A 27,874-nucleotide genomic window follows, 5' to 3' on the forward strand; every position below is an offset into this window, starting at 1 on the left:
CGAATTGTGAATTCATACTTCGGGTTGAGCCTTGAGCAGAGAAACCGAATGCCGAACGAGTAACCCGTTGTGGAAACGGAAATTCTTTTGATACCCTTTGTTTGTTCATGCGCAAACCAAGAGAGAAAAATTTCATTCGAGCGCTTGTTTTGACAATGGTGGCTTTTCCGATAGGATTATAACCTCTATCTTTTGTCCATTTCAAGGTAAGAAATAGTCAATGACAGATATTCACGTTTGGATGGCTTTTGAAATTATCAGTTTTGATACTTGTTCAAACGTTATATATTTTCCATTATAATGTTTGCCTGCACATACCAAAACATCCAGTCGGAACATTGAGTAGTATCGAAAAGCGTCCCTACCAACCAGATTTGCTCGTCGTCTATTTACAGCGAAAATGAAAGGAAAATCGATTTTAAGGCTTTGTACCCGCGCATAATCATACTTTATGTTTTTTAAATGCTCAAAATTGTGAATTTAAGTTATTTTCTGGAGCAACTATACGCATGTGATGACTCTGAGTTGAACCGTACTCACTTCATTCATCTTTTGAACATGAATCAACATGAGCCTGAGGTGCGGCTTCGGGTTCGGAAAAAGAAATATATTACCTACCCGTAAAAGATACCACACTTTATCTCACGATGATTACCGGTATCTTTTATGGGAATGATGACTTGAAAAAGATTGATGTATGTCCACGAGAATTGTCAAGTGAAACGAGCGTTATCAGAAACCCATAAAAACCATGTCCATAATTGACATGTAGATAGTAGACGTCTTGTAGTAGTAGATAGATAGTAGTAGTGGTGGAGTTGTATCTATCTATTTTTTTCAAATTGCATCATAGTTACAGACCAGAGAAAGGCAAAGGAGTCATGAGAGAGATTTTCCACCCTAATTTTGGATACTAATCCTCCTATACAAAACTCTTGTCAGGTCATATAGTAGTTTTTCATCCTGCTCTCCTGCGGCTATTCAGACTTAAATTTTATTGCGCATGTGCAATTGACAAATCATTCGGACTCAGTCTGAATAGTGTCCAGTGATTTTTGTTTGTTTAGAAAATATATATTTAAATTTAAATTATTGATTACATTGTAAATTACAATTAATGCAAATCAAAATAACGACTTTAGTACTATTACTATCAACAGGTAGTCTAAAGTAAAGACATAATCATTGTCAATCGGAAGTCCAGTTAGAAATTAAAAAGAAAAAGATACAAATTAAACGGAGTGTCTACGTACACGGTAACTTTAGGCAGTTTAGTGAGCAGCAGCAGTAGGAGTCAAATTGTGACCCAACTCGCCCATAAGAAAGTTATGACTGGAAATTCCTTTTACTAAAAGTTTTAGGGGGGTTCAATTAAAAGATGAATAACTTCCTTTTCAAGAGGAATATCGCAGATATTTTGGTATCATTATTTTCGTTACTAACCGGGCACCTAGCCTCAGGATCTACATACACGGTAACATTTATACACGGTAACCTTGAATCTTGCCTTAAATGGGTTAAATTGTATTGTTAGATTAAAAAAAAATAACACACACACACACACACACAGTAGAGTGAGGTCCATCCATTGCTTGTATTGTAGCGGCAAAGCAGTTACTGTGTACGTAGATCCCGGGGCTAGGTGCCCGGTTACCATATACGTCTAGACACTGCCTAAATTAAAACTCTTCAAAAGTAACAAGAGTCAGTCAAAGTAACAATGGTCTAAAGGAGTTTTTTTTAACATAACACGATGTCCAAAACATAATCAGGATAAAAAAAAAAAAATTTACTTTAAAATTACATATTCTGATTGGGTTAGACAGGCAACAATCCTTCTCGAGTCCGAAGTAGGGATATGAGCTGAGTCAATGTGGAATGGGCAAAACAATTTCTTCTAAACTTTTTTTTCTATTTCTTTATCTGTTCCACCCTCTGCCCATGTATTCAGACTCAGTCCAAATTGCCGTTTTTACTGCTTTAATTTTGGAATATTATTTGGGATATTTGAAACAAAAAAAAAAAAATGTAAATCAAATTTAAATAGATAATTTGTAATAAATACTATCAAACAAGAAATCATGAAATTGAAGGAAAGTCTTGAATTCCATTCGCAGTGACAGTATAGTTAAATGTTGACATATTATAGTTGGACAATTTTTTATCTATTTATTATATATATATAGAAATATTTATCATTGTTTTTTCTTTAAACTCAACAGATACACAGACCAGAATGTCAAATTTTGACCGAGCAGGATTACCTACAGATAGGTAAGGAAATGAATTCATGTCCTAGATTACGTCTGATTCGAATTACAATAACTAATATTTGTTTGCTCAAATTTGAAATGATACTGCTGACACATTTTTAGGTGTGAATTTATCATTTGGATAATGACATTAAAGTTGGACGTTATACTTATTTATTTGTGTTTTATTTTGTGTTTACAGGCCTCCTGACATTGGTTTTCCTAAAACTAAGACAATTTTATGGGATAAGACTGGCACTGGCAAGGCGACATACCTTCATTTAGGTTACTTTAGGTAGGTTTCTGCCTCATGGTTTACAAGCTTGGCTGAAGTGAGGCATTATTTTGTTTTGTTTTATGTTGATTGATTTGTGTATAGTCAAAAATCCGGTTTCACTGGAAAAATTCCTGTCCATTTTTTTGTATGTGGAAATTCCTCTTTCAGCATTGAAATTCCTCTGAGTGGTGTTGAAATTCCTGTGAGCCAAATTTTAAGTTGGCGTCTGTATATATATTGCAGTTTTATCAACTTAAATTCATTTAATGTGACTAACGTGTTGTAATAAGACAATAGCTTATGAAATGAATTCAATGGTGTCCATGCTTAATGGGACAGCGTACGGTCTTTGCTTCATACTGATGCCTGGGTTATTCCAGTCTTCCTTTGGAATAGACTCTAAAGACAAACTTCCCCTCAGGGATGAGTAAAGGGGGTTTATTTAGATTTTTCTCACATCAGATTTAGTATTAGAAGTTAAGTGGAGAACTTGTGTAAATACATTTAAAAGAAGGCACTCATTAATGAATCTGTTTCGAAATACACTGCATCTATTCTAATTGATTTTAAAATTGTGCGTTTTGAAATTTTGCATATTAGATTGTCATCTTGAAAATCAAATTATTTTTTAAAAGAAGATAGTACAGATTTTATGTTGCTTGTGGCATGTTTGTAGACAACCCGTCACCAAATATTAGAATAATATTGACATGAGGTTTTCTTTTAGGTTAAAATATAAGAATTTGACCAGGTTTTTGAGTAAATTCAAGTCGGGATATTTATGCTTGACCTAGCAAGTATTTATTATGTTTTTGTAAATGTTTGTTTTTCATTATCCAGGAAACCAAGAGTTTGTATCCCAGAAAAGGTTTTGAAGTTAGTCCAACATCAGTGTGAAAATTATGGACAAAAGAATCACACTTTGATCGGCTCACTCATCATAGAGGATGGTTTGTAAAATATCAGAGTAAAAAAAATTATTTCTTCTCGTTATATTGTAACTGCATTTGGCGACAGTTTGTTCTACACATATAGGTTTTAATGACCTAAGAGTTTGGGGTTCATTTGTGATATCTTTTATCTGTAGTGCAATGCATAATGTAACCAATATTTCCATGATATTGTTGCTTTTAAACTGAATATGTTTTTAGATATCCGAAATCAAGTTAGAAGAACCTTTGAGCTTGTATTCCATATTAGTCTCTGTAAATAATGTTGTTATGTCTGTGTACCATCTTGTAGGGTGTGAAGATTTACATTTGAATTTGATGTGTTGTCAATGCTATTATGAAATGTCACCTACAGTGCTATGACTATAATTTCCATTTCTTTTCAGATGGAGAAGCGGTACAATTTCAGGTTGATCGACTTGATACCAGACCTATTTCATCTCCTGACATTTCTGCTAATTTGGCTCCTGGAGATTTACTCATTCCCTTGGAGGTAAAGCTTTCGAGCAAAATTTGAATAAACAGAATATTTTGTTATCTCTTTTTTTACTTGCAATTATTATGCTATCAGTTTGGGCTTGGTTGTTAAAAATAAATATTTTTGATGCCAAATTTCTTGTTTACTAAAATTTGTAAATTCAAGAACCTCAAAAAGCCTTAACCTTTGAACTTGATTTTAAATGATGTTTCTTAATCAAATCATGTCAAGTTTGCATTAATTAAGTTTTGACTAATGTTCCCAAGCTACTTATTACTATTGAATTTTTTTTCATTAAAAATAACAAGCCTTACTTTTATTGGCAGGTCACAAACAACACAGCTGGAAAAAGACGAGGATCTGTTGATGACTTTGTTACTGCTTTAAAGGTAGGCCCACAGTCTTCCTGTTATAATCTATCTTCTATTTCAGACAACACAAAATTATTTAGAGACTTCGGGTTGCATGTGGCTCATCACAAGATAATTTGTCTAATTTATCTTTCTGTTTAAAAAAAAAATTTATTAAGGATTTTTATTATAAATATTTGCTATATTTTTTTTCTTAAAAAAAAAATTTGTTGTCTTCTTTTTAAAATACATTTGCACACAACATCATTATTTAAGGAAAATGGTTAACATGACTACCTTTTAATTATTTTGATTATTAAAGTGAAGATACCATGAATTCTTGATTTTCTTTGCACTGTTGCTTATCCATTTTCATCACTTATTGTTTGATTGTCATTGACTGAGGTGATCAGTTACATTTGTAGTTGACTGGTAATTCCTTTAATTGTCTATGAGTTTGGGCTTGGCATATTAATTGAAATTGCATAGCGCGGCAAAACTCAAGTTCAGATTGTGGCAAGATACATGTGTCTGGAAAAGGAAGTGTATGAACTTATCACTGGCACTGTGTGTTATGAGAAATTATTGTAATTATGTATTGTTGAATTGTTATTTAATACCTAGATATTTGAATACAATGTTGGCTATATTTCTTTATTGTTATTGCTACTTTTATTTCATTCAGAGATTACAGGAGAGATGCTGTAGTAAAGCCAGTATTGATCTCAGCAACTTTGTTTTACTTCGTGGTTGGGTGTCATTCTATAGCAATGCTCTTTCTTCTGTGGCCCACATGGATTTTGATATGGTTACAATGGGAACAGTGTTTAAAGCAACTCCAATTGCCAATGTACCCATTGTCCTTACTGCCTTGTCCAAAAACTTAGCTGGACCAATGAGTCTAAGTCACACTCAAGGCACACCTAAGTCCGGGTAAGATGAGAAAATTATATGATCAAGAAATAAGCCAGTCATTGATGTTGTTATTATTATTATTATTATTATTATTATTATTATTATTATTATTATTATTGTTGTTGTTGTTGTTGTTGTTGTTGTTGTTATTATTGTTATAATTATCATCATTGTTACTTTTATTGAAAAAGAATTCAAATTCAGATTATCGTTCAATAAATTGGAAGTCGGAGTATTTTAAGTTTATATCACTACTAATTTGTCATGTTGTTGCTGGAGACCTTGGGTGAAGTTTTTACTTTTTTTTTTTTTTCCCCATGTTTGATAATTGACTGTATTTTACAGGTGTAGGTTATTTGCAGATTTTCTTTTAACAGCTTGAGAAGGCTAAAAAAAAAAACCAAACCCAAAACCCAACAATGTTTCACATAGCTGTATCAGAGTAAGGAACTAGGGCTCACTTTAGTATAGGCCAGTAATAGTTGGAATTCCTCAAATACATTCTTTTATTATATTAAGAAATTGATCAGATGCTCGTACATCATAAAAGTTATCCTTGAAGAGAGCATGACAGAATGTGATATTTTGTTTCAAATTTTCACAACACAAGGAGATGCATTATTCCAATTTACTCCTTATGTGCTTTCCAATAAAATTATAGTTTTTGATTTATTTCCACATTTGCCAAAGCATGTAGCCGCACAATAAAACTTATTTATTTTTAGATAAAATTTGTACACCAACTCTGGATAATCTTAAGAAATGAAGAGAAATGATTTTCTTAATGATATGTAATTAATAGATAAATACAGGCCACAACCATCTACTGCCTTTGATCAACAAGATGTTTTACATTCCAGACCATTCACAGCCTCACAAGTCCTGTAGACTGGGCAAAATAGTTCGTATTTCAGCAGGCCTTTTAGGTGGCAGATGAAGTTGGTCTTTTAAACTCATCTTAAATAAGACATGAGACATGGGTCATTCAGAATCCATATTGCGTATTGCATAATTATTTTATTTCTGAAAGAATAATTGTTGCTTTTTAAAAATAAAGAAATAACATTTAATTGATCCATTTTCTATATTAAAAAAAAATAATCTGTAGGTATTTGACAATGGATCACACCAGAAAACTTTTGTTGGTCCTTGAATCAGATCCAAAAGCGGGAACGTTGCCAGTTGTTGGAATGTAAGTTTTTGGACATCTTTGTTGAAATATAGTTATGCTGATTGGAAAATATCTTTAAATATGCATGAATTTTTGTATTTTCAATTTGAAAAATTTGAATTGAATGAAATTAAGGACACAACCTGATCTAATATTATTACAATATTATCATAATTGCATAGAAGTGCAACACTTGTATGGTGAGGAATAGTGTCGGTTTATGGCTTTAAAACACATTAATATATCTTACATATTTCACCTGTGACAGACGTCATCATGGGACATTAGATAGCAGCATTCTTTCCATATATTTTGTTGGTGTTCCTATAAAACCTTTGAAGAAATTCACTGGCTGACCTGCAGATGCTTCTTCCAGGATGTTATTGGATTGCGTCTACCACAATTGTCTGTTTTTTATTAGTGTACTATTTTATAGTTATAGTCTCTGAATGTGTTGAAGATTTTTGAAACCATCTCTGACTATTTTAACTTTATGTTATTGGCTGGGCTCCTTATTTTGTAGGCTGATAGTGAGAGAAACATAATAACTTATGTATTCAATCAAAATAATAATATATGTGAACATTTATATAGCATATTTATACAGATTAATCATGCTCAGTGGGTTTCATGTTTCATTTATTCCCCCAGCAGCTGTATGGAACCCTATTTCCAATTCATGAAGTGCAAGTCACGTGTTCGGCATCTTTTTTAATTAATACTCTTACAATATCTGTCTCTACCTGTAGCCAGATAATCATTTACATTTGAGTCAAGTTAAGAAAAGAATTGTTGAAAATTGTTCAAACCTTTGAGATAACTTCTCTATTGCTTTCATTTGGTTCAATATTTTCATGAACATTTTTTATTTTTCAGTTGGGTCTCTGGTGTTGAGTTTGTACATCATAGCTTTGTTTGGGCTGCTTGTCTCAGATACATCCACAACACCCATCTTCAGGACAGGTTGTTTTTTCTTCATTTTGATATATTCATTTCCTATTTACAAAATCATGCCGAATTAATACTTAATGTACCAACATCGATTTAAGTTGCCGACCGGTGTAGTAGTACCCACAAAAATATTCATAGTAGCATCCCTTTAGGGATCATGAACGATAACTCTATGCCTTTATGAGTCTTTGAAGTTTATTTAATTTAATTCCAGTTTCACTTCTGTTTGACCAATTTTGACCAAATAAATGGCAAAATAGATAATTAAAATGAGGGATCTCAATCAATCTGTCAGGTGTAAGGCACTCTGTCGAGGTGGACAGAAGTGTGAAAGAGTTTGTTATAATGCAGTCTGTATTAATAAATTAATTACACTAGTAAGATATGTAATTCTGCAGTAAACATCATGATATGTCAATGAATAAAATATCTGATACAAATAGCCTCTATTCCTTGCTGCGAACTCAATTAAAATCAGGTTATTTGGCCAAGGAGCATGATTAAGAGGGGTGTTTTTGATAGAAAAAAATCTGTTGCAGGAGAGTAGCCGGTTATTAACTTAGGAAGTGGGCTTTTACAAAGTGGGTTATTTGGCAGTGATCACTGTAATATTATTATTATTATTATTATTATTATTATTATTATTATTATTATTATTATTATTATTATTAATATTATTATTATTATTGTTGTTGTTGTTGTTATTATTATTCCCCTTTAAAAACTTTTTGATGTCAGTGATGCCATGATTTATATTGTAAACTATATGCAAATCTCAGTTTTGGTTTTGCGTCTCATTGATGCTTTGTGTTATTACTTTCTTAAAATATGTCCATATTATTTTTTTGCATTGTGTCACAGGGTGTGTGCTCCACCAGAAGAGTTTCTATTTGTGCTGTATTCGCCTCTCCATTCAAGACCAGAGTTTTATCAGTGTTCTACAACTACTGGTGAAAGCAAGCTGGTGTATGAGCTTTACTGTGGTCATGAAGTTTGTAATCATACAAAAGTAAGCTTCACTTTCTCCTCCATCAACAATTCCTGGTATCAGTGATTTTATCATGATATCTTACCATTTTTTTCTCTGGACATGAAGGCTTTCTAAGCATATCGTGATCATAGATTTCATTTAAAGACTAAATTTGTCCTAATGATTCATGGCACACTTTCTGTCAGGAGCCATTTTTCTTAATTTTTTTTGGTTGTAATATCTCATGGGGAGAAGTTTCCTCCTTTAGAGGTTTACTGCTTAAAGAGAATTCAGAAACTTTAACAATTTATATTGATATTTAGATCAGATGATTAGTTGTATGATAGTAATTCTCATGATTATTTCACATAGAATATTACTTTGCATTTTCCTTCTATACTGGGTTCTTGATGTGGTTTTTTATACTTTTCTTTGCTAAATGAATATGATTTTCAATCCAGACTTTTTATTTCTAAAGTAAAAAAAAATCCATTGACATTCAGAGGCTTGAATTGTCGCCTTTTTGATGTTGTCATTTACATATTTTAGGGTGTTACTTAATTTTTGAAATTGACAACTTACCAACATGTTGAATAACATACAGCTTTTAATACAATATTCTTTTAATTTGGAACGCCATTTTATCTTGCATGCAGTGATTTTGATCATCGTTTTGATATTTTTCTTTACTTTTATCTCCATGCAGAGTCTTTCTAGTCAAAGTGATGATTTTACTGAAATAGAATTGAGTTCCGAAGAAAATGGAGAAGAGAGGTCTTTATTTGATGCAGCCCTCACCAAACATAGTACTTGCATGTAAGTAGTGCTATTTCTCAAATTTGATTTTATTTTGTTCTTGATTGCATGTTTGGTTTTGGTTTGATTGTTTTTGGTACTTTAAAAATATTTTTAACATCAATTTATTAATGCGAAAGAAAAAAATAGTGAACAAGAGAGATTAGCATTCTTACGTGCCATTTTCACAATAAATGTGTAGCTCCTCTTCGCACATTTCATGATTAAGGCTAAAAATTTCCAAAATTGTTATGATTTTAGGATCATTTGAGGGGTGGGGTTAGTCGGGTTAGGGTAGAATTAGGTGACTGTCATCTTTTGAAGGGTTGTTCAGTGCTCATAATTTTCTGTCTTTTGGTGGAACTCCTTCTTTTCCAACATTGTTTTCTGTTCATCTGTCTGATGTTTGCGTCGGAAAAATCTTTTTTTTTTAAATATTTTTTTTTGGTGCCAGAAGAGTTTCAGAATTTTTTGTGTGTATTTTATGAATGGGATGGACGTCGATACTCTCTATTATTTTTACTATTGCATGATGTAGAAAATTAAGAAATCAGAGGCACTTAGTATGGAAGATGTGGACAACGGATTAAAAAACAAAATAATTTTGATGGCCCTTTCTTTATTTTAAAAATTTATTTGATAACATAAAGTCGTAACTTACCTTTGGGTGAAGTGTTTTTTATTTTTTTTGGGGGGGGGGGGGGGTGCTGCTGCTGCCAAAAATCTCCAGACTTTTTGATTTAATTCAATAGGGAATGTGTCATTTTCGTTATGGCAAGTGGAATGCATACATAACTGTTAATTAATCATTTTTCTCCTGAAGCTGAATTATATTGCTGCCTTTACCCTTTTCCTCAGATATGATGGTCATTCAGAGAGAAGGTGGACTGATGACATAAATCCCAGATCAATACCCACTCCTCATACTGAAATGGTAACTGTTTATAGAAATGTTTACCAGGGTACAAACTCTACATCGGTTCAGTTTTGAAAGCTAGGAGATAAACTAAATATGCATCTGCTAAGTGGCCCATATTTCGTTTTTTTAAATTTTTTTAATGTTTCTGACAATTTCTTTCACAAGGATAGTACACTGAAGATGTGAATTTCTTTTAATTTCACATAGGTTGTGTTTTTCAGCTTTTCATAGTATTTTTTTGTTTTTTTTTTTGTTTTTCTTTTTTACCATTCTTGTATTAAATGGAATTTTACAAAATATGAATGATTTAATTTGAATGTCGATCAGATATATAGATTATAAGAGATTATAATGGGTTCAAATTAAGGATCAAAGTGCACCTGTTTGCTTCATATTTTACTTGTTTTCTTTTTTGTTTTTTGTTTTTTTAAATTATTTTTTTGAGTAATTTGATTTTTGAATATGTGTTTCTATGTGCCATGATGTCTTTTATGTTTATTTATTTCCACAGCTTCCTGTGATAAAACCAATGGTGCCTGATGTGTCCATCTTGTGGACAGACTCTCCAAATAATTCTGCTTTACCTCCTCCATCATCTTCACTCATTCCTACAACTCCTTTGTCCTCCGTTCAAGTGGAAACTCCAACATCTTTCAGCTCTGCCATGATGAACAAACCACCATTGCATGTGTTGTATCAAATGCCTCATAATGCACATCAACTCTCATCTAATGTTATGACCCAGGTCCAGCCACAACCTTATGTTCCATCTGTTGGACCTCATGACAATTCTCAATATCATTTAGCATCAGCGTCAAGGCATCGTGTACCAGCTCCTCAGCCTCATGCCTCTCCAATTTACCAACAGTTTCTACCTTTGATTCAAAACTCTTCATCCTCATCATCTAATGTATCTAATAATTCTATATCAAATATGAATAACAAAAATATCTCCCCCAAGCCTTACAATGCCAGTAGAAATGCATTAGGTGGTGATGTTAGAAATACCTCACCACATTACTTTACGCAAAATCAATCTCTTTCCTCCATTTCTGGTGGTTATCCTCATAATTGCTATAATAATCAAAGTCCTCATCAAGGTATTCATTCTGCACCAGATACATTATGCACATCACATGCAGCCTTCAATGTCACCCATCCTCACAATCACACTGTGATTTCACCTCAAGGACAAAATACACGTCTTGCAACTCAAAGTCAGCAGTATGTAGTTCCTGTTCAAAGATCAAGCCGGAATCAATCAATCCCAGTATTGTCCGAAGGGCCTGTTGCCTCTGATAATAGTAATTTAGATAGTTTAGCTCTTCAGCAAAACAAAAATACATTAGTAAGAAACTGTACAAGATCAGCTGGTGATGAAATATCTCAAAGGGTTCAAACTTCTGAACCACTTGACAAATCAATACAACAAAAGAACGATAATAATCCACTTCATACACCACTCTCGAGGAATCATTTTGCATCCATAAACACACTAAAGACTGTTATAGAAGAAGCATCATCTAATTCATCATCCTCTTCTACAACAACCTGTGGTGGATGCCAGTGTCAATCTGAGAAGAATTTCTTTGGATTTAATTCAAGTAACATTCCCAGACAATTTGGAGCAGATGCCAGTAGTACAGGAACCAATAATAGTGTTACTGGCAATACTACAAAATCGAGTGATGATGACAGTGGACTGAGTGTGACTCCTGAGAGGCCAAGCTCATCGCCTCCACCACCTCCTCCTCAACCATGTGCTATGGAGCCAAGCATTACCGGCAATGCTTCTACACTTCAAGAGAATTGTGCTAGTGCCTTTGGGGAGGCAATAGATAATGTTAACTGGAACCAGGTTCCCCCAGAAATCAGATGCCTTCTTATCCAACAAAATGAGCAGCTTAAATTACTTCAGCAGCAAATTCAAATGCTCATGTTAAATCAGTCATCTCAGTCTCAGAAGTCTCTCTCGGCATCTGCTAATGAATTGGGAGCCACTTCAAATTCACCATTTCCTCCTAATTCATCATCTTCCTCCTCCAATTCAAAAGAGCTATGCTCTGTTGCTGTCAACACCAGCTTTACTGCAGATCACCATCCCCATCAGAATACTTTTAGATTGCATCCTGTTGGATGTGATCCAGCAGATAATTGTGTCCGTCAAGGTTCTTTACCACCTGACTGTTTGCAAGATCAAGAAAAAGCTGAAGGTAATTCCTGTTTTGATTTTATTTTCAAAGACAAAGCAGATCTGCCAACCCTCCATGATTTGATCGGGGAATTCCTGATCTGTTGCCCTGTGCCCTAACTCCCAATTTCAGATATTTTCCTGATAAGAGCTTTACATTTTAAATTATTTTTAAATGGGAATGTCAATAAACATGATAAATTACAACAATTGAGCATGTATATATGATATATTTTAATCACCATTGTTATGTTTGATTTTATAATATGGGATATGATGCCTCATTTTCAAATATTTACTTGATTTGGATCTGGTAATAGCAACGGGATGACATCATCTTATAAGAATATAATTCTTAAGTGAAAAGAACCAACCTGAACAACCCCCCCCCCCCCCCCCCCCCCAAATAAAAAAAAAAACAACCCAAAACATACTCTACAAAATAGTGAATTTGTTATTAGTTGTCAGTGTGGCAGGCTCAAGCTTGACTAATCTAAAATCCCTATTTGGCATTTGGAAAAGTTGGCAGGTCTGTAAAGATATGTATACAGTGACATTCTTTCTATAGCAACATTCTATCCCCCTAACTATATAACTATATATCATTAGTAATAAAAAGTCACCATTATGATATACATCTTAGTAAAAATCCTGTATAGCAACACCTATATGGCTATTATCTCTCTGTATTCATGTGCTCTTTGGTTTTCATTCATTTCCAGATCAAATCAGCCATAATAATTCAATTCCAGTCCAAGGTGATTGTAGTGTCAATGAAATGAATGCCTCATCTGCGTCAAACCAAATTTCTTCATCCAGTAAATCTCTGAGTCCTAGGGTTCAAAATGATTTTGGCAGAGATGCTGTTGAAGGAAATTCGTCACTCTCTTCTGAACATTCTAGAGACTCAAGAACTTCATTAAATCCTGCAGAGGTGTCGGGATTGGATTTCAACAAGTAAATTATTTATTTCTTTATTTATTAATTTCTCAATGAGATTTTGGGTCTGCAACGGAATTGATAGATTGGTAGGGCAATTGAAACTCAGGGAAACACACCTAGTTTTGATTCACATTCCGAAAATGCACTGTTTTAGGCTGGATGGAGTGAGTACTTACTGGGAAATGATTCTCATAAAGGTATTAACTTTCAGCAACATCAAATGCAAACGAAAAGAAGATGATTTATGTTTGATTAGAATTATTAACCATTATTTTTCTTTTGTGGGCCCTTCGAAATCCAAAAATGAGTGGTTTTAACTCTTCCTTAAACAGTTATTGCCCACCATCACCATTTATCATAGTGTAGGAACTCTGGTTGTCTCCTGATGAGATTTGTATATATTGTACACTCATTTTAAATACTGATTCAGGTCATTTATGCCATTGTCAATCATTGAGACATTATTTTTTCTGTAACTAGAATTATGCTTTCATTGTAGCCTACCATTTATATATTGAAGCAATGTTTGTTCGTGTTTCCTCTCAAAACCTGTAGATCACATTCAAGTATGTTTACTTTTGGAATTAAAATATTTCAATTATATTATGTCATGTACATTGTTAGTTTCAAAAGATGCATTTCATTTTGTAAAACAACTCAATACTGGATTAGAGTTATATCTATCCATGGTCGGAAATGTTAAGTAGGGCTAGTCTTTTAAGGCTTAATTGATTCTAATAATGTAGATCTGATGGAAATTATTTGGCAATTGATCAGCAACCTATTCAAGCGATTTTTATTCTTTGTTTCAAGCTACAGAAATCAGGGAAAGGGATAGTAATTTCAGAAGTACAAAGTAATGTCAAAACAAATGAACTGTATGAAAAATAAAATAAAAACTTGCGCTAAATATTTTTAAAGAGCAAAAGTCAAAAAACAAAACAAAAGTTATGATTGATGTATCAATGAGCCCAATTTGATGCTTACAATATTATTATAATGCTTACATTATAATTCATACACAGTTATGTTAAATGGTGGTGGAAGAGCATTAGACTTGTCTTAGTCTTAAAGGCAGGACCAGTGGATTTTAATTTTTTTTTTCTTTCAATGATATCCTTGTCCTCTTTAACACTACTACAGAAACAAGTATGAAATGGCCATCACTGATATTTTGATTGGCTTCATTGCTCTCTTGGTTTTTTATGCCGCTATTCCTGAAATTTCAATCTCTACTTGAGTTCAAGTTGAGATAGAAGAATTTTAGAATTGGATTGTATTTTATGTTTTGTTGTCTGTAATGCTTGTCATATTTTCATGTGTTGCTTGCATTGGACTTTTGTCGATAGAAATAGAATCCACAGATAAAGCTGCAATTGTAATTATGAAAAAAAGTACTGATTAATCAATGATAATTGGTAATGTTCAATAATTTATTAATGGATTTAATGAAAAATTTATAATACTACTGTTTTGTTGGATTGATTTATATTTCATTAACGTTGAGAATTTCTTTATGGATAAAATACTATGGTGGAATACATTAGATTTTCATTTAAAGGGGTGTAGTGACAAATCTATTTCATAGTTTACAAAAATCTATTTCCCCCTCCTCAGGTCTCAAATTGAAACAAGCTACCCGAATGAGAGCGATTTCTACAATAACTGTCAGGTACGTACTCTTTCAATTATTCTCTATGCCTCTCTAGTGAAGAGATATGGTTTTCTGCTGGATGACTACTGCCTTAACAGTTAATTAATTGTCATCTCTTTCCAATATTTTTTTCTTCTTTTTACCATTTTTGTTTGAGTCCTTGGAGAAGGTTGTTTACTCACATTCTCTCACCGTATAGAGGTGTAAAATGAGTACTTGGCTGTTAACAGCGCTGTCTCTGTCTGAAAAAATCGTAATATCGCCTAACAGGCGTCATGTCTCGTCCATGTTATGTGTTGCTTTTGGCCAGGGATCCCTTGTAAAGCGCTGTGAGCATGTTTAGTGGATATTACGCTATATAAAAGCTCGTTTATTTTAAATATTATTATTATCATTTTATTTTTATTTTCTTTCAAAATTTATTTTAAAAAAATATAGGATGAATCTTATTCCACTGTGGCAGAAGAGGCAACAGATCCAAGGCAGTTCTATGACCAAATCATGGTAAGTCTATTCCCAACTCATTTTTATAACTATTCTATCGGATGATATATTGCTAATCAAGTTCCACGGTAGTCATGTAATTTTACCTACCCTTTGGCCAAAAGTACTCTGCTTCTAAGAGTGTTTGAGATGTTCCAAGCAGCTTAGTCTGTCAGTTTAAACAGTGCATCTTTGATAAATTGTTTCAGAAACAAGCTAGATTAAAATAACACTGATCATTGTATGGCTTTGGTCAAGGTATCTGAAAAGCAGTATTACGATGGTTGATTTCCACTATTTGACTTTTAAGAGAGATGAATTTCAACCAAAATATAAATAAAAAATGAGTTTGTGAATGTCGAGTTGAATCCAAAAGGATCCCTTTTTCCTAGAGAGCGTTAAAACACACCATGTATTCGTCATTTGTGGCATGTGTGGCAAACCGATTTTTATTATTTTAATATTTTTTAGATATATTATTTTATTGAAACTGTTTCATACTCCACTTTTCAGAATAACATAAATATGTTTTTGACGAATGGAGAGGATAACAGCAGTGAACAGACTGAGAGAGAGGAGCAACTCTCTTCAACTCTCGACAGTACTACAAAGTAAGGGAATTTAAAGATTTTTTTGGTTTTAGTTTTAAGGATATACATTTTTTCAAAAAGTTAGGGCTATAGGTCAGTACTGACTAGTGGGTGCTAGCGCATATTGGTCAGTACTGACGATGTACCTTATCGCTTGTTCCTCATTGCTGACAACTATCTTTCTAATGCCCATTTGTCAGTGTTTGATTATTCAGTTTAATACTCTAACATTCTTTGATAGGGATATTACTGTTAACTTTATGGTAAGCCACCAATTGAAAATAGCCCTGCCCCTACGGAGTAGCTATTGGTCAGTACTGAGCGGTGGACTGGTGAATACTTCATCTAAATCTTTTAATTTTTTTTTTTTTTACTGATTTAATAATAGCAAGCGGCAAAAAAAAATAAAATCCGAAAATCAAATAAACACTCACTACCTATCACCGTTGCTGATTAAAAAGACAAAACAAACAAATAAGACTTGGATGCGAAATCTTTATGAAAAAGACAAGTTCAGATAGGACTAACAGTAGCAGACTTAACATCATGGCTTAACTAAACACACTGTCATTTTGGCCAGGAAATATTGCTACAAGTTGCACCCTGGGATCAGTGAAAATGTTGCGATTAACTGAAGTTGCAATTAACCAAAGTTGAGTTTCCTGTCCACTATTGGAATAAAGCTGGAACTTTCCTCTTTAAGACGATACCAAATTTAGCTCTGTATGTTTTTTGATGGCCGAGATATTAATGGTTGAATGGTTCTCGACGCGTGACTAAAAATATATAGGGTTTTTTTCTTCCACAAAAATGATGCCTATTGTGGTACCTACTTTAAGTCCAATTGAACGTAAATTTTATGTACTATATTCACTTACAGTGCTCTTATGCGAGTTGGCTAAATTATTCCCATTCACTGTATTTCTGTTATCTAGATAATCCTAAATCTTTACCCACGTAACATCACTGAAAAGAAGATATAAATAAGATGAAAAAAGAGCAAAAAAAAAATTTATTTTATTTTTAAACAAACTAAAACCAAAACAGAGTTGAGTTGGAAATGTCACCAAATTTTGTCACTTCTATGGTATTTGGCACATTTCAGCACCGCTAGATTCTAATTAAACAAGAGCAAATGTACTTAAATTAAGAATATTAAAAAACAACTAATAATTCTGCAGAAATCATTATGAAAATCTTACAGGTGATTCAGCGCTACTTGAAAAAAGGATAGTTGAAGTAAAAAAATGTACCCAAAATAAAAATGGAACCAGCACTCAGTACTGACCAATAGCCACTCTGCAAAAATGGCGGGCTATTGGTCAGTATTGTCCAATGGGTGCCAGCACTTGTGGGTCAGTACTGACGAATAGCCACTTTGTTTAAGAAATGAAATATGTATCGAAATTTATATTTTGAGATTAGACATAAAGATGAAAGGAAAAACTGTATTCAATGAAATTGTAGCATATAAAGTTCAAGAAAATTATAATAATATACCATCTTAGATATATCAAACAATAGACTTTCATATGATCCATTATTAAATAACTATATTGATTTTGAAAAAAAAAAAATGATTAATAAAAAAACAGAACAAACTATATTGTATCAAACAGCCTTAATTACCATGTTTAGATTGTCCACATGCCTTTATGGTTTTTAGAAAAATGATTTCATAATTCTTCATTTACTTTCCATTTGTCTTAAAACCAGATTTCCTGAAAGCGCCAACTCCACTTTGTTTCCTCACATTAACTACATGTCAATGATGCTGGGTGGCAGCTCTGATACTGGGCAATCAATGGAAATAAATGCCATGGCCATGAAATATCTCAAAGACGACCAGCTTACACAGATGGCCATGATGCTGAAACAAGGAGGAGGCTCCGAAGAGCAGAGCACAAACAAACTTCTTCAGAGAATGATTGGCTCTGGCCATGGTGGTAATAGTACTAATAAAAAGTCCTCATTTGATGCTTCCCACTTTGGCATATCACCAAATAATTTGACTATGGGAACGCGCAATTATTTAGAAAAGCATGGTCTTCTTGGCAATGAGAGTCAATGCTTCAATGATTATTCTGTTCTGGACCATACATTTAAATTGAAAACTGATTTTAGCGTAGCCATGACTGAAAGAGAAGATGATAAGAGCTTGGGAAACATAAGGTCCCAGAATTCATCTCCCATAAAAAATTATGGAAGAATGCAAGCTATATCCCCATTGGTATCAGAACCAAAATTAGATGCAACAGATAGGAAAAGACAGGACTTTAACTATAAGCGAAACAATTATCCTAAAGATTTGGGTGCATCTCCTGTTTTGTTGCCACCAAAGCATTATAATATGACTGATTCTCCAACTCAAAGGGCATTAGATAGAAATCCATCAAGAGGTGGAGGGGATTCATTTGATGAAGAAGACAATGAAAACATTTTGGATATTGCTAAATTGAAACAATTACCAAAGTTGTTATAGTGATTAGCGATTCCTTATTTGCTTAGTGTCATATATTTTCTTTTTTTTTTCTTTCAAATTCATCTAACCTTGAAATAGTTTTATCCTCATTATTTGGATAACTGGTGGACCGTCAATATTATCATCATATAAGTAAGTTCATTACTGTCCTTATTTTAAACCTTTATTTGATTGAAAATTTTGACCCCATTTATGCAGAAGTCCAGCATTGAATATTTTTTTCATTTCCTTTATTGTCTTCATTTTTTAAAAGGGGTTGCTAGATGTATCCTCTTACAGTCTCAAAAATTATAGCGATAGATAATAGTTTTCTTTTTTTTTTTTAATAAGAATATTTCCAGCTCATATAAAATTAATTTTTTGCTCTTTTTTAAAACTGTTATTTACAACTGAAGTGCCTCAAGAACCCCAGTTGACAGGGTTTTATGTTTTTATTTTTCTTATGATCCCATTTTACAGTTTTCCATTATACGGGTAGAACCTTTTTTTATATGACAATAGTAACTCACTATTTGGTTGGATTAAGTATATCGCTGTGTCTTCTATCCCCCTTCATTGCTTTTCCTTACCACATTGTTCTCATCTTTCACCTGGATCCTTAGCTGAGAAGGAATAAGTATAGATCCTTTTTTGAGAAATATTTTATTCCTTGTAAATAATCTCTTGGTAATGTACTATTTTCGTTTTTAGCTTTGAATATACACTTTGTAAACATTTGAGTGTCATAGCAGATCCTTTGCTTTGCCTGGATAGGACTTTTAGGTGATGTCAAAGTAGGCACATTGGTATTATATTGCTCATGGAATCTTCTGCTCCATACTTGAACCTATTCTCTTACTTTTTCTTTAGTGCTCATCACTTCAGATCTAGAACCTCTCCCTCATCATCTTCCTTTTTACTGCACTGAAATGACCTTATATTGTCTCAAGCTTTGTAAAAAAAAAAGTCAAAACAAACAAATGATCAAATCGAAAATAATAATAATTAATTTAGCAGTTTGTTATAGATGCATTGATAAATTAATTTATTAAAAGTACATAAAAATCCTCTCAATGTGAGAACTTGTTGTATGGCAGTCAGGCTGTGATAATAGTTCTGTAATTTTATTGTACTTTAACTCTTATTATCATATATTTTCTATCATTAGCTTAGTGCCATTATTTATATTTATTTGTCCAAGTTATAAAATGAGAACATGTGATTTGTTATAAGATGTTGTTTCGAGAGAATGAAAGCCATGTAATGAATTCTTTGTCGTTTCATTGTTTTATTTCGTTATTTATTCCAAATTTAGGCAGCCTTTGATTATATTACCAAAATCTAGAGGTGCCTAATTGAGTCAATAACATGTATAGTAAAATAAAGGGAGTAAAAATGACTTTTATAAAAAATAGGAAACAAAGTAAATGACGTTTCGGCCTTTGGCCTTCTTCAGGTAAACAAGAAAAGGAAATATGTTATATTACATTGGCATTATTCACCCTTGTGAAGAATCTAGGTATTATAATTGTCCCAACTATCAGGAGCCTCTGTGGTGTAATGGTAGCATGTCTTACCGGTAATCAGAAGGTCTGAGGTTCGATCCCCAGTCGAGGTCGACTGATTTTTTGGGATGGTTTTTTTCTTTTCTTGCTTTGTCTGGTACCTTTCATACACACTTGTTGAGTTCTTTACATTATAGTTAATTAAATCATTGTAGGCAAAAATATGTGTGTGTGTTGACTATTTTTAAACCGGTTCATTCAACCATTAATACCTCGGCCATAAAAAAAATTTACAGAACTTACAGAGGAATGTATCAGCTTTATTCCTATACCACATCAAAAATTTAAAAATGGGCATTAAAGGTAGAAAAATATCGTTTCAAAACTTTACAGCCATGAAAAAATCCGACATATTATTGACAATCTTATCTCTATTTGTACCAATTTGGTTTAATGAGGGTTGTTTGATGGCTGAGGTATCGCATTTTTAAAAAGTCTACCAAATGCTTTTCAGATTTGAGTGTGTTCAGATTTTTTACACCTCACTGTAGTTTGTAACAGCACACAAATTGCCATGAGAATGAGATCTCAAATTATTGACAAAAAGAATAAAGTTCACGAAAACCACATGAATATTTAATTAAGGTATCATCATAAGTTATGTTGTAGATAGTTTAAAACAAGAATAAACACAATATCTATTGTTATTTGAATTGATGTCAGGCCAGTATGTGGGTATGTTATAATGATGGAACAGCCTAAATAAACTCTTAATTTTATCAGTTTTCATTAACCTGTAATTTTCTTTTTTACTAAACGAAGTGTTGATTTTTGAGAAGGAAATATTGACTTTACCAAAAAGTTATGTATTTTTTAAATTCAGCAGATCTAGCTTCCTATTACGTGTGATACTGTTTTTCTTCCTGCATTATTTCTTGAGATACTTAATCTGTTATGCATTTTGCTCATAATCATAGCTATTTTTTCTGCCAATGTGCGAAATTGCGTGTTTCCTGATGTTCACTTCTTTATTTTGCAAAGACCATTTGAAGAAAACATCTGAAAAAATTGGACCTCTTCCCTTGAGTACTCTCTATCCATTGCCATGTATTATTACATGTCATTTTGTATGATCATTATGCTCATTTAGTATATGGAATATGCCGTTTCGTCATGCTGGAGGACAAAACATTTACTTTCACTAGTGTTTTGGGGGAATTTCAACAGATTGTAGATTTAGGAAAAAAAATTGCGTCTGGTTCAAATCGTTAACTTTTATTTATCTAGTCACTGTGCTTTAAAAATAAGTTTTACGAGTATGATAAATCTTTTTGGTGTTTAGTTACATGACGTCAAAGTTGGAACATTTTCTTACCATACATGAATTGGCAAGCAAAAAAATTCAGTTCTCGAACAATGAATTTGCTCTCATTTTCCAGGGCTGAGAATCTTCCGCCTAAAGACGGATTTCCGCCTAAATGGTGGTATATCTCCGCCCATCACCATCACTATTCCGCCTTTTAAAAAGACTCACCACAACCACTACATCAACATCCCTATCACCACTTTTTTTACAACCACCACCTGACAACAACAACAACCATCACATCATCATTCCTATCACCATTACTGCTACAACCACCACCACATCATCATCCCTACCACCACCACCACCACATCATCATCCCCACCACCACCACTACTACCTACAACCACCACCACATCATCATCCCTACCACCACCACCACTACATCTACAACCACTACTACTACAACTACAACCACTACTACTACAACTACCATCACATCATCATCCCTACCACCACTACTACAACAACCACCACCACCACATCATAATTCCTACTACCAATACAACTACATCCTCCACCACCACATCATCCCAACTATCACTACTACAACCACCCCACATCATCACTACCACAACTATTACAACCACCACCCCACCATCATTCTACACCTCTACCAACACCTCTACAGCTCCAACCACCATATCATCATCCCTATCACGACCCTACTACAACCACCATCACATCATCCTCCCTACCGCCATCTTTTCTTACTATTACTACTACAATACGTTGTAATTACACTTTCAACTTTTGAAATTCCTCCAAGTGGTGTCAGATATTATTGCGGGACACATTTTTGATTGAATCTCAGTCAATTTTTAATGAAATTCAAATTTATACGTTATCGTCGCATAGATAGGTCTTGAACTCCATTTTTGTGACCAATCATTCTCATCCCTGAACCATCATGACATCATCACCATCTCTATCACAACTACCACCACTACGACAGCAACTATCACATCATCATCAGTAACACCATCTCCACAAACACATCATCACTGCCTTCATTGTAATCAGTACCACCTCAAGTGCAAGCACCACTATCACATCATCTTCCTGGTGGGATCTTTTGACTTACATTTACATGGATCAGAGTTGCTTTCTGCCTTTGTCTTGGCTTGATCCTTTTCCTGGCCGGATTCATTGGCAGGGAGGGAAACAATTAAATGTATAGTCGTTTTTGGGAGATGATATGTTTGTCCTCGTATGTCATCTCTCTTTTGTGTGACGTTAGATTTGTTGTTCTAAATTTTGTATTTCTCTCACAAGGATTCTGTGCTTGTGTTTTGGTGAGACTTTTAGGTGACCTCAAACTATCTACATTGATAGTTTGATCTTGGAGTCCGTTTGTGAGCCCTATTTGAACCAGTCACTTTTTCTCCGGTGCTTTTGATCTTGCTTAAATCTTTATTTTTTTTTACAGCGCCATATATATTTTAAGTGCCGCTGAATGACCTACAAACATATACAAGTGCACACACAAATCAATAAAGTTCACTCAGTTCTTAAGTCTCGTTAATTTTTCACTTTCATCTTTCTGTATTCATCACTACATTCACTTTGAGCTCTCTCTGTCTCTTTCTCTCTCTCTGTCTCTTTCTCTCTCTCTCTCTGTCTCTTTCTCTCTCTCTCTCATACACAAATCAGTAAAGTGCACCCAGTTCTTAACCCTCGATAAGTTTTCACTTTTCATCTTCATGTACTTAACAATGATACACACACACACACACACACACACACACACACACACACACACACAAATCAGTAAAGTGCACCCAGTTCTTTAGCCTCAATAAGTTTTCACTTTTCATCTTCATGTACTTAACAATGATACACACACACACACGCACACAAATCAGTAAAGTGCACCCAGTTCTTTAGCCTCGATAAGTTTTCACTTTTCATCTTTATGTACTTAACAATGACACACAGCTCTCTCTGTCTCTTTCTCTCTCTCTGTCTCTTTCTCTCTCTCTCTCTGTCTCTTTCTCTCTCATACACACAAATCAGTAAAGTGCACCCAGTTCTTAACCCTCGATAAGTTTTCACTTTTCATCTTCATGTACTTAACAATGATACACACACACACACACACACACACACACACACAAATCAGTAAAGTGCACCCAGTTCTTTAGCCTCAATAAGTTTTCACTTTTCATCTTCATGTACTTAACAATGATACACACACACACACGCACACAAATCAGTAAAGTGCACCCAGTTCTTTAGCCTCGATAAGTTTTCACTTTTCATCTTTATATACTTAACAATGACACACACACACACACACACACACACACACACACACACACACAAATCAGTAAAGTGCACCCAGTTCTTTACCCGGGATAAGTTTTCACTTTTCATCTTCATGTACTTAACGATACACACACACACACACACACACACACACAGAGGATTCAATTAAAACGTTAATTTCCTGGCAATCGCCAACATGAAACATACGTTAACTTAATATTTACGATTAACAAATAAAGCACATACACACCTAATAATAAAGTTCACTCAGTACTTTAACCTCGGTTAGTTTTTCACTTTAATCTTTCTGTACCTATCACTATATTCACTTTGAGAAGTCTCTCTGTCTCTCTCTCTCTCTCCCTCTCTCTCTCTGTCTGTCTCTCTCTCACTGACACACACATTTTGGATTGCATCACAATAAATTTTAATGAAATTTAAATTTATAGGGTATTTTTGCACGGATGGTTCTTGATCTAGCGCTCCTTTTTAGTGACCAGTCATTCTCACCCCTGTTTTCTTATTTATGTATGGATTTTCATAATTTAAAAAGTGATTTCCATGACTATCAGAATGATTTATGAATATAGTCAGAGAAATCCATTTTGAATATTTATAAATTGTCTCATGTGGTAACTACTTAATACTAACCAAGTCGGTCATTGCATTGTGTTCTTCATCAAAAGTTATAACAGTAATTTGGCTCACAGTTAATTGTCTTTGCTGTGTCAGTTGTCAGTCGCCATCCACTTAGCTACGGCAGCTGCTTTTGTCCTACCAAAAGAGAATTTTTGGCAGTGGCAGAATCAGGAGAAATCTTTCTCAAAAAAGATTATAAAGTTGTTTTTAAAAAAAAGCCATTTACGTGTTGAAAACAGCATGGTATGATAAGTTGACGGGCCAAAATATGAAGTTGCAGAAGACGATTTAAATTTAAATTTATCCCATTTCTTGATGCTTCTTACTCTTCACTTGTCAACCGACATCATAAGACCCCACACCCACCCCTACCCCCATCTGGATTTAACGAAAAATCCCAGTCACAGAGAATGTTATGAGCATGTCATTTGCTGAAATTAGATGGTGGATCCATTGTTCTAACAAAAATCTAGAAAATCAAAACAAGTAAAAGTTTGCAAAGTTAACTGAGTAAATAGGTACACATCTAGATTGATACTTAACTGTTACAATTTATAAATAACAATAATTAATCAGCCATAATTCAACAGAAATTTATTCTGCAATGGGTCAGCTACTCGATTTATTGTCCTGGGACTCAAAAGATATGAACGGTGAATGCATGAAGTCTGCTATTTCATCAATTATTGGTTAGATAATTGAAACAATTGGCAAGATTAGATGGGTTGTGGTAATTCGACAAAACAAAATGATGAAAACTTTCAAAGATGGCAAGACTTAGTGTCTAGTAACACAGGCATATGTAGCAATGCTATTGTTTGCACTAGCTGCTACGCTGTTTTTCGGGGGATTTTTTTCAGTATCATAATATTATGGTAATCCTTTGTGTCTTCAACACAACAATTAGCAGAAATGTCTAATATTATCTTGCATTTGCAGGATTGTGGGATGTTTTTACTGGTGCTGAAGAGTCACTAGGACAGTGCTGTAAAACCACCACAAAAAAATAAATAAATAAATAAATCAAACTTCTTTTCCCCCTTAAAGAAACTCATGGTTTTTTGACAAAGATAAATGTAACCTCTGTTGGTTAAAATTGTTAGTTCTTTTATGATTAACATTAAGCGGTTTCATATATAATACTAATACTGTATATGTCCTAATAAATGGGCATGCCAAATTTAACACACAACTTCAGATTTCCAATGACTGTTAAGTTATGAGATTATAAAAAGCATGAGGGATGATGGCCAATGATAATGATAATATTATTGTTTTTTAATCAGTCTACTCAACATAGTGTTTAAAATTGAACGTTTTCGACATTGTAGTGGAAAGAATTGTCACATTGATAAGACACAATAAAAGATATAGGAAACAAACCATAACGTAATTGTTTTAAAAATCGTCATGTGCGAGTGTGAGTACCTAGTTATGCTCACATCCTCATGCATAGTGTGCATTTATTAGGACATATTAGGTAGGGACTATTGATCTGAATTTTATGTAGCTATATTATCATTTTATCATACACACTTGTTCAGATCTTTATAATCATTACAATGTATTGTAAAAATACTTTTTGTATATATGACTCTGTTTATGTTATTACTATGAAATTATATCTAAGTTATCAATAAAATTACATTAATTTATCATGTCTTGCGTTTGTTTCTCTCTCTTATAAAGGACATAAGACGGGACATGCAGCCATTTTGGCGGTAATAAAGACAAAGGGGTATTTAGTGGTAGCGGGGAAGTTTTTTTGTTTTTTTTTAATGCGGGCACTGATATTCCCCTAAATTTGTTATCTTCTTGAATGTGGTGGTCTGTCCTGGTCTGTGAATGAGATTTCAAGGTTTCAGCTCGGCCAATTCTACAATCCTTTACTCTTATGGAAACAGTCAGATTTGTGGGCATGACTGAGATTTTGGGAGAACTTGGTCAAAGCACAGCACATAACTTATTCCTCTTTCAAGTAGGGCTCTAACTCTAAGCGCATGGCAACATGATTAATAAGACTCAATTGGACAATCAATATACTGAATTTGTCCCTAGTTCGATGAAAATTAATGTGTTGCTATACCATGGTGGTTGTGTCTTCCTCACTTTGACTTCAAGATGAGGGTCCCAAGTTCAAACCCACATCTAAGCTTTATCCCTATCATTTTCCCCCCATCCTTTCAGAGACAAATATAAACTAGGAGGTCCTTCTGAAAGGTTGGACCTATAATTTAAGAAATACTCTTGTCTCAATGGGTAGGCCCACCCCTCCCGCTCATCTTTTAAGATTAATGAAGGCTTTTAATGATGAATTGTCCACTACAAACGCACTGACTGCAATGTGGGCTATGAGTGAATAGGAGAAGTGGATAAATGTTACAAATAGTGTAGCCTGCAGATAAATATTGAGGACCTCTCCTTTTTCAGGCTACAACTACAAGTAATTATCAATAGCTTGGTACAGTACTTGGTGGATTCTAGCACGCTCTTAGGAGAAGCCAAAAAGTGTGCTAGTGCTAGACTAGAATCGAAGCATGCCAAAATCTGATGCTCATGGGAGGTAATGACATAATATAGACTATAGATAAAATTCAGCCACCCAGTTCCTTCGTGCTGTGTTGCGGTGTGCTAGAATCCAGTGAGTATTATAATATTAAGTCAGTGGCATCCAATACAGCTAATAACATAAAGTCAAACAAAACAATATTAAAATATAAATTACTTTATTTAATCTTTAAAAAAATCAAAACTTGAAAATTTTAATATTTCAAAAACTTAGAATGGTTTAAACATCACGAGATAACATGTATGCAACAAATACATTTGTATCCTTATATATACTATTACCGTTGTTAGAATCATAAAATATAACTTAGAAACAATAACCATTTCTGGGGAACAACCACAATTATATGTATTTGAAGTTGAATCCCGAATTGCATCGCTTTTACTCCACTTCGTGAAATCATTTGTATTTTGTTATAGATGTGGGAAGTTATGACATTTAAAGAAATTAATGAAATTTTAAAGAAATTTTGTCATACTCGTACTGTAAGGGTTAAAATTAAACCAATACTTATCCTAGCAATGGCTGCCAAGATTAAGTCAGAACAAGAGGGACAGAGTAAAACAATAATAATTTAGAACTCAAGTCACCTGTGATTTCTTTTCAAGAAAATGAGGATATAAGAATAAAAATTACCAATCATTTTCTGTATAAAACTTTTCAGCACTAAAACCAGGCATGTGCGATGACTTTTTTTCCTTGGACAAGTATATATGTATATTTTTCTCATAATATCAACAAAATCATAAACCAAAGTTAGGCCTGTCTAACAGTCACAATCCAAGTGTCCCACAATTAATAAGACAACAATAGGCCCATCAGTTCTAACGACGAGACATCCACAATCAATGATTAAACTAAAATCAGGACTCCATGAAACACTTAAACACAAAACAACGCTCACAAACTTACAATCACACACACAAAAGAACAAACTGCACCCTCCCTATCACTTCACTTGTAAATGATTCTTGGGATGTTGTCATTTCTGGTCGTCCCAGTTTTCTAAACTTCGAATATAGAGGCTATCAGAAGCAAAGTACAGTTTGCTTTTCTCTATTATTAGAAGTCATTGGATGTAACCATTGAACTAGTATTGCCACCCCCCCCCCCCTTCTCTCTCTCTCTCTCTCTCTCTCTCTCTCTCTCTCTCTTACTCCTCTTGTCAGGTCACATGT

General features: G+C 33.8%; 1 protein-coding gene across 1 annotated transcript; it reads left to right on the plus strand.

The window, feature by feature from the left end:
* The first annotated feature begins 117 nt into the window (after window positions 1-117).
* On the plus strand, window positions 118-22,987 carry LOC144962983 (uncharacterized). The gene is made up of 18 exons (XM_078896488.1): window positions 118-206; window positions 2,223-2,274; window positions 2,455-2,547; window positions 3,370-3,479; window positions 3,866-3,972; window positions 4,284-4,346; window positions 4,993-5,240; window positions 6,331-6,414; window positions 7,270-7,356; window positions 8,206-8,353; window positions 9,021-9,130; window positions 9,968-10,043; window positions 10,540-12,241; window positions 12,942-13,176; window positions 14,779-14,833; window positions 15,254-15,319; window positions 15,812-15,909; window positions 17,605-22,987. Exons 2-18 carry the CDS (start codon window positions 2,237-2,239, stop codon window positions 18,368-18,370), a joined length of 4,086 nt encoding a protein of 1,361 aa, XP_078752614.1. The 5' UTR covers window positions 118-206; window positions 2,223-2,236; the 3' UTR covers window positions 18,371-22,987.
* Window positions 22,988-27,874: the final 4,887 nt, after the last annotated feature.

This window comes from Berghia stephanieae, chromosome 1 (genome assembly GCF_034508935.2).
Source record: "Berghia stephanieae isolate SIO BIC M18660-M18661 chromosome 1, UCSD_Bste_1.3, whole genome shotgun sequence".
Taxonomy (NCBI): Eukaryota; Metazoa; Mollusca; class Gastropoda; order Nudibranchia; family Aeolidiidae; genus Berghia; species Berghia stephanieae.